This window comes from Haemaphysalis longicornis, unplaced genomic scaffold (genome assembly GCF_048455015.1).
Source record: "Haemaphysalis longicornis isolate Haplotype H1 unplaced genomic scaffold, Haemaphysalis longicornis Haplotype H1 scaffold_1, whole genome shotgun sequence".
Classification (NCBI taxonomy): domain Eukaryota; kingdom Metazoa; phylum Arthropoda; class Arachnida; order Ixodida; family Ixodidae; genus Haemaphysalis; species Haemaphysalis longicornis.
In genome coordinates this window covers 213,930,432-213,938,435 of record NW_027526203.1, presented here as the reverse complement: position 1 = coordinate 213,938,435, position 8,004 = coordinate 213,930,432, and the positions used below count along the sequence as shown (strand labels likewise).

The window sequence follows — 8,004 nt, the reverse complement described above, 5'->3', positions numbered from 1 at the left end:
CGGCCAGCCTTCGCATGATCATCAAGTGGACCGGGCCACCACGCGCGGAACGGAGGTCGGCGAAGACGCTGGGCGCGTGGGGTGTGTGAGATACGCCGGGCAGCGAGCAACGTTCTGTGCACCGTGTGACGTCACTGCTCCTCACGCTTGAGCAGCACGGCTCTCCAGGAGCCACGCGAAACTGCTCAAAATCGGCCAGTGTAGCTCACGCTACAAAATACATTAAGTGGATCCTGAGTACACAGTTCAAGCTAGCGTTACACGAAAATGATGGTTATCATTAATACACACAATATCAGGGCCAAGGTTATTCCATTCGAGGGAAGAACGTGGCAAGAACGACTGCGCAGCTGCCTCAATATGATAACTAATAATGCCAACTTTGTGACGGCGATCCAGATGATGGGAAAAAAATTCAGGCCAATCCACCATGTGAATGTGGTTGGAAAGCAAAGCTGTAAACGGCACCCACAATGATTACCCATGAGGCGTCACTTAAATTCCCTCACGTCCCTCTACAAATAGTGAAACCAGAGAGAAGTGAAATGCACTTAACCACACCCGTGGTTACTTCAAAGAGAAATACTTGGTAAGTATTCAATCAATGCATGATGTATGAACGGTATAGTTGTATTGGTGTAGCACATGAGTGGAAACTTTTTTTTACAAAACTAAAGGAAGCTCAAACCCGGTGTTAGACGATCTCACTTCTCCGTTTCTGCCGCCGCGGACGGAGGCGACGAGATCGGCGGCATAGAAGGAAGCAGGGGCAGGATGACGAGGAAGAAATACTTCTATTCAGATTTCTGGACGGCCCAGAGTGCGTCCCAGGGGACTGGTTCCTTCTCCACAGTGCGCGCCGCCTGTCCACGAGCTGAAGCTGGATAGGCGGAGGGGCTGGGTAGCAGCATCTCCCATTGCTTTTGTTGGGTAGTTGACGGAAGGAGAGGAGGGTGCTCAGGGCTAAAGTCACACACCCCGGGTATGTGGCGGAGTGGTCCTACTTCTGAGCAAAGTTTACATTTAGCGTCGTAGCGATTCGGGTGCATTAAGGGAAGACACGTCGGGTGTGGGAACAAGCCGGATTGTATGAGCCGTAGGGTAGTTTGTTGTTCTCTGGAAAGGTCAGGGTAAGGCGAAGGTAGGGTCTGTCTCTGAAGGCGATAATGCTGGGTTATGTCTCTGTGTCATGAATGTTGGGCCGGACCGCGTAGAAAGTCACGAGCTTGGACTATGTTCTCGCAACCACACACACACAAATATATTAACGTAAGATGTACACAGCGCAATGGACACAAGCGCACGCACGGAGTCGACGCGGAAACACACTCAGGGGCGAACGAGAGTGAACACAGTTAGAAAGCACTATTTGTTGTGACGATTCAGTCTGAGAACGCGAAGAAGACAGAAACCCCGCAGAAGCGGGGAATGGACGAAGCAAAGCGCGCGCCGCCGCCGCCGGGGGCTGTCAACTGGGACCACCGGCGGGGTCCGCGCGCGCGCCACATATGGTTCTTGTTTCACCGGGGAACGTGGCCCCCTCTCCCTCGAAAGAAGGGACCGCGGCGGAGGGGAGCGGGGGGCCAGTTGGTTCCTTGAAAGCATGTAAGACAGAACGCTGTAACCTTCTGTGCTTCTGTATAAAGAAATCCTGTTGTTTTCCTTTGCACTCGAACGAGTAGTGGTGTTTATTGAACGACGACAGCGACCGAAAGGATCTACACATATTCGCTACTACAAAATTTTGGTGCCGAAACCCGGGATCGGGAAGGATGAACGTACAGTGAGTGCATCGGCGAGCAACAGCGATCGGCTGCTCCGTTGAACGTGGACGACGAGCTGCATGGAGCTAGAAAAGAAGAAACGAAAGACTCTGCGGGCTCAAGTAAGTCGACTCGTTGGCGAGGCAGAAAAGCTGCTACCGCTGCCTATGCCAAGTGTCGAGGAACTGGAAGTCCTGATCGAAGGTCTGCTGCTTGTGGAGGCTCAGCTGAAAGATGTCAACGCGGCAATTGAGCCTTTACTGACCGAGGAAGACGCAGAAGACGAGTTTACTCATGCCATCGAGTACAGTGACAAGATCGTTACCTGCCTGGCGAGACTGAAAGGCAGGGTCAAACGGAGCTGCAACAATAACTCAGGTGGTGGCAACTCCGAACAAGACAGCAACGCAATAAGAGCAAGGACACCAACGGCGGCAAAAGTCAAACTCCCAAAATTGGAGCTTCTAAAATTCAACGGAAACAGAAGGAATTGGCAGCCTTTTTGGGAGCAGTTCGAAACCGCCATTCATGAAAATTCGGACTTGGAGCCGTCGGAAAAGTTCAATTACCTGAGGGCTGCACTGATCGGAGACGGAGCAGCGGCAATTGCGGGTCTGCAGCCAACATCGGAGTGCTACGATGACGCCATCGACATCCTGCAGCAGAGGTTTGGAAACCAGGCGGTGCTCATCCAAGACTACATTGACAGCCTGATGAACCTAATACCGGTCTCGTCACCACGGAACGTCCGAGCACTGCACCGTATGTACGACAACGTCCAAGCTCACCTCCGATGCCTGAAGGCGTTGGGTGTGGGAGAGGAGTCATACTGCGCCATGCTGTATCTCGGCCTACTTCGCGCACTTCCATCCGACCTGAGCCTGGATTACAACAGAAAGGTGACATCGAGGAATGCGGAAGAGGCCAGCTCTGCGGGAACATAGAGCAGCGATACCAGCTCCGAGACTTCAAAAAAGCCGGTGCACCTAGGCATGCTGAGCGACCTTTTGAACTTTCTCCGCATCGAGGTAGAGACCCTGGAAAAGTCCATCATCGAGCGACCTGACGGAACTGGTAAGCCTCCATCTCGCTTCCCTGCGCATGAACGTGACAAGAAGCCACAGCAGTTTGTGAAGTCACGACAACCATCAGCTGCCGCGCTGCACGGCACAGTTAAAGGGATGGAATGCTTTCTGGGCAACTCAAAAAGGCATGCCACAAAAGACTGCACCGAAGAAATCCCTCTGACAGAGAAGAAACGCATGTTGCAGCAAGGCAGGAGGTGTTTTAGGTGCACAATGCCGCATCATACAGCGAGAATGTGCACGTGCGTACTGAGTTGCGGCAAGTGTCACAGCCGGCACGCTACCAGCATGTGTGACCCGCATTACACTCCACCTAAACGGATCTCTGACCGATCGGACGACGCGAAAAAAGAGAAAAATCCGAACGAGCCCGTCAGTCTCCAGACTACAGAAAAGGGCAGCGTGAGACCAGCCGTTCTATTGCAAACCGTAACAGCATGGGTTGAGAGTGGCAGGCAGATGAAGTTGGCCAGGCTAATGTTTGACAGCGGCAGCCAACGCACCTTCATAACGGAAAAGCTGTCCCGGGAACTCAACTGCAAACTCCTCGGAACGGAGATTCTGGTGGTTGGCGTGTTCGGAGGTAAAAGCAAAGAACGCACCTTTCGGAGGTTTCTGGTAACCTTGAGAAGCCGACTGAATGACAAAAAAATTGAGATCGACGCGCTAGAAACGCCCAAGATCTGTGATCACGACCTTCCCAGCCCTGATGAAAGCATTCTGATCAAGTTAGATGAGATTGGCCTCTGTTGGGGACGATTTGAGTGGACAGAGCGATCGAGACGTTGACTTGCTGCTGGCATCTGACCACTACTGGACTGCGATGACCGAACGGATCCACCGACTGACGGAAAGTTTGACTGCGGTGGAATCCGTATTCGGATGGGCAGTCCAGGGACGAACGGGGTCACGCACAAGCAGAATGAATTGTTCCCAAGCGATCGTGCTGAAGGCAACGGCGCCAGATCTCGAGTCTTCCTCGCTTCTAAGAAGCTTTTGGGAACTCGAAAGTGTGGGAGTCACCGACGCCTTGGATGACGACCCTCCGGGGGAACATGTTAGGCGAAACTTTGAAGCCAGCATCACTCAGTCGAATGGCAGATACGAAGTTGCCCTCCCTTGGAAGGCTGACGTGAGGCTCGCCGACAACAAGCAGGTGGCGTTAAACAGAATGGAGAATGTGAGGAAGAAACTGCCAAAAAACAAAGGTCTCCTCGAAGAGTACGATCAGGCAATTCGGTTCTATCAGAACAGTGGAATAGCAGAAAGGGTTGATGACGAAGGTAGCGATGAAGGAGCAGCGAAGGTGCTGTATTACATGCCCCACCAGGCTGTAGTACGAGGAAACAGCAGCAGCACAAAGCTCAGGATTGTATTTGACGCTTCATCCCACTGTGCAAACTCAAAATCTCTGAACGACAGCTTGGAAAGCGGCCCGAACCTTAATCCGGATCTGGTCGCCTTGCTCCTGAACTTCCGGACACATCCCATAGCTTTGGTCGCGGATGTGGAAAAGGCCTTCTTGCAAATCGGAGTGAAGGAAGAGGATCGTGACGCGCTCCGATTCCTCTGGTACAAAGACCCTCCGCGACCAAATGAACCAATTCCGGAAATCGAGACTTGGCGAATGACGAGGGTGACTTTTGGAACGACTGCAAGTCCGTTCTTGCTGGCCGCTACCCTTCAGCACCATTTCCAAGCTATGGAGAGCGCCTACCCAGGCACTGCACGGACGCTAAGGAATTCGGTGTACGTTGACGATTTGTTGACTGGGGCGGCCAGCGAGGCAGAGGCGAAGCGACTGTATGCCGAAGTGAACGAAATATTCATGCTGGCAGGCATGAGACTCCACAAGTGGGGCTCAAATAGTGCAGCTCTAACAGGAATGTTTGAAGAGAACGGCGGCGTTGAAAGAAACTTGGGCCAAGTAGCGAACGTGCTGAAAGTGCTGGGAATGACTTGGAAACCCAAGCAGGACTGCCTGACCTTTTCTCCGGACCAAGTGGTCGAGTTCGCACAGCGCGGAGGAGACACAAAACGTTTCGTTCTCCAGACGACAGCGAGATTATACGACCCTCTCGGACTCCTGTCACCATTTGTCGTGAGGGCCAAAATCCTCTTTCAGGAGATCTGGAAACGCAACCTTCGATGGGATGACGTGCTGCCAGAGCAGCTACTGAAGGAAAGGATCGCTTGGTGCGATGAGCTTGCGAACCTGAAGGAAATCAGCGTGCCGAGGTATTACGCCACGGAGCTTTTGGGAAACGTGACCCATCGAGCGCTGCACATTTACGCAGATGCCAGCACGGTGGCCTACGGAGCTATAGTCTACCTCTTAACTATCGACGACACTGGAGCCACAACGACGACACTGCTTCTGGCAAAAGGCCGAGTGGCGCCACTGAAAGAGGTCACCTAGCCCAGGCTTGAGCTGATGGCCGGCTTGATAGCCGCGAGGCTGTATAAGTACGTCAAAACGTGCCTCGAGATCGAAGTGAACGAGGTTCACTTTTGGACCGATTCCTCGATTACCTTGCATTGGATAACGGGAGACCCGAGCAGATGGAAATTGTTCGTCCGAAACCGTGTGCAAGAAATCCAAAGCCATTCTCTGGACGCGACATGGCATCACTGCCCTGGGAAGGACAATCCTGCCGACTTGATGACACCAGGTTTGAGGGCATCGAAACTAGTGTCATCGGATCTTTGGTGGAGAGGGCCGGAATGGTTGTCATTGCCGGCGACGGATTGGCCGAAAGAAAAACGCACTGAGCTCCCACAAGACCACCTTGAGGAGCGGCAACAACGGGCTGATGTGTTAGAGATTGCCACGGAGCCATCTGCGGAACTGCTCGACATTTCCAGATTCAGCTCGGCGTCCAAGGTCAACCGAACGACCGCTTGGATTTTCCGCTTCATCTACAACCTGAAGTCCACGGAAAAAAGATCGGGACCCTTGACCGCGACGGAGATCCAAGCAGCGCGAACACACTGGCTGAGAAAGGCGCAGCAGTCGGCGTTCTCGGCTGACCTCAAATGTGTGTTATCTATTATTGAGAGCCGTTGGCTTGGCTGAACTGAAATAACTCGTTTTTATTTAACTGATTATCTTTACACGGTGGCTCGCGCGGCCCATCGGGGAGCGCTCTTCTTGCTCTCTGCGGCGGCGGTGCACGGGCGCGGCTTCCGCTCGCCTGCTCATCGCACCTGGAGCAGCTCGGTTGGCTCGGTGGCGTCATCCCGCGGAGGCGCCGCGTACATTCGGCCATCCTGCATTAACGACCGTCCCGGTCGGAACTTTTGTCTTCGTCCGATTCTGAGCTTTCCGAGTCGATGTCCTTCGCCCAAAGCTTCAGCTTGTCGACGGGAGCTACGCTGGAATATGGCCTTCGTGTCCTCCGGGTGTGTTGGACGTCTCTGATGCGGTAGCGGTCATTGGGAAGCTTCTCGGCTATGACGTACCGTCCCTTGTATTTGACCGTAAGTTTTCGGGATTCTCCGCTCGCTGTGGGTTCTCGCTCAACTAGAACGATGTCTCCCGGTTGAAACTCAGACGGTTCAGCCCGCTTCTTGTTGTAACGTGTTTGCTGCTTATGTTGGGCCTCACGAATGTTTTCCGTTGCTGCGGCCCTCTTCTCCTCACACTCGGTTGTCCGTCGGCTGGCGTACACGACGGGATGGAGCTGCCCGTTAGTTTGCTCTTGTAAGAGAATAGCTCCCAGCCCATCTCTGCTGGCATCTGTGTGAACTTCCGTTCTTGCGTCGAACGAGAAATGAGCCAAGATAGGCTTTTCGATTAACCTCTTTTTCAGCTCGGCGAACGCAAAGTCTTGTTCTGCAGTCCACTTCCAAGTTTCGTCGTTGGAAGTCAGTTTCGTCAAAGGCTTAGCAATAGTGGCGAACCCCTTGACAAATCGTCGGAAATAGCTTGCGAGTCCCAGGAATCGGCGGACCTCGTGCACATTTGTCGGTTTCGGAAATTCAGCTACACACTGAAGTTTGAGAGTTCCTGGTTGCACCCCTTCAGCAGAAATGTCGTATCCAAGGTAGTCGACTCGGTCGCAGAAGAAGTAGCACTTACTCAACTGTAGCGTCAGTCCCGCTCTTCGTAGAGCCTCCAAAATCTTTCGCAGGTGCTCGAGTCCCTCGTCTACAGTTGTCGTTGGGAGCAAGATGTCATCCATGTAGGCGAGTGCCACAGAGTAACGCAGAGGTCCCATAACCGCATTGATCATCCGCTGGAATACCGCTGGGGCGTTGGCCAACCCAAACGGCATCCGGACGAACTCGTAGTGCCCGTCAGGGGTGACGAACGCTGTCATCTGTCTGGACTCCTTTTCCATGGGGATCTGGTAATAACCAGACGCCAAGTCGAGACTCGTGAAGAAGCACTTTCCGCGGAGGCGGTCCAGCTGATCATCAATTAGTGGCAACGGGTACCTGTCCTTTTTCGTCACACGGTTAAGTGCACGGTAGTCGACACAAATCCTCAGTCCTCCTGTCTTCTTTCGCACGAGGAGAATAGGGCTGGCGTGGTCGGAAGTCGAGTCGACAACGATTCCCGCTTGCTTCAGTTCTTCGATCATCTCTTTCGTGTGAGCCCTCTCTGCGAAGGAAAGTCGGTAGGGACGGAATCTCACTGGCTCATCTGTCGTCAGCTCGAGCTTCATTTCGGCTGCACTGGTCTGCCCGATCTCCGAAATGTTGCGTGCGAAGCAATCACGATACTCGTCGATAAGGCATTCCAGCATTTTTCGCTGGTGCGGAGTGACGGCAAGTCCAGTTTTTATCTCTTCGCGTGGCATCGGCTGTCGCTGAGTGACGTGGACGTTTATTTCTCGCTCCGGCATGTCGTCTGGATAGCAGATTTCCGCTCGTGCTACCCGCTCGTGTTCCTTGATGTCCAAGTCATGGTTTGACATGTTCATGATGGGTAGGCGTGTCTCGTACGCCTCGTCGACAGTTACGACACAGCGTGGTATGCAGTGCTCACGTCCTTCCTGACACCTGAATTGTGCGTCGACAAACACATCTGTGCTGGGCATTCCACCCGTGGCGTAGAGCTTGACGAATCCCACAAACTTCGGCGGAACAACGGTTGACTCCTTGGCCCACAGGCAGACTGAACGTTGGGGCAGATCGGGGATCTCAATGGA

General features: G+C 53.3%; 2 protein-coding genes across 2 annotated transcripts; both read left to right on the top strand.

The window, feature by feature from the left end:
• Window positions 1–1,930: 1,930 nt before the first annotated feature.
• Window positions 1,931–2,707, top strand: LOC144157244 (uncharacterized). Its single transcript, XM_077688414.1, has one exon. The coding sequence runs from the start codon at window positions 1,931–1,933 to the stop codon at window positions 2,705–2,707; it is 777 nt and encodes a 258-aa protein (XP_077544540.1).
• A 1,843-nt stretch (window positions 2,708–4,550) lies between these two features.
• LOC144157228 (uncharacterized) lies at window positions 4,551–5,267 on the top strand. Its single transcript, XM_077688413.1, has one exon. It carries the CDS (start codon window positions 4,551–4,553, stop codon window positions 5,265–5,267), a length of 717 nt encoding a protein of 238 aa, XP_077544539.1.
• Window positions 5,268–8,004: the final 2,737 nt, after the last annotated feature.

Bases quoted from the DNA above. Each gene is read 5' to 3' on its own strand.
- LOC144157244 (XM_077688414.1), top strand. From the start codon at position 1,931: ATGCCAAGTGTCGAGGAACTGGAAGTCCTGATCGAAGGTCTGCTGCTT.
- LOC144157228 (XM_077688413.1), top strand. From the start codon at position 4,551: ATGGAGAGCGCCTACCCAGGCACTGCACGGACGCTAAGGAATTCGGTG.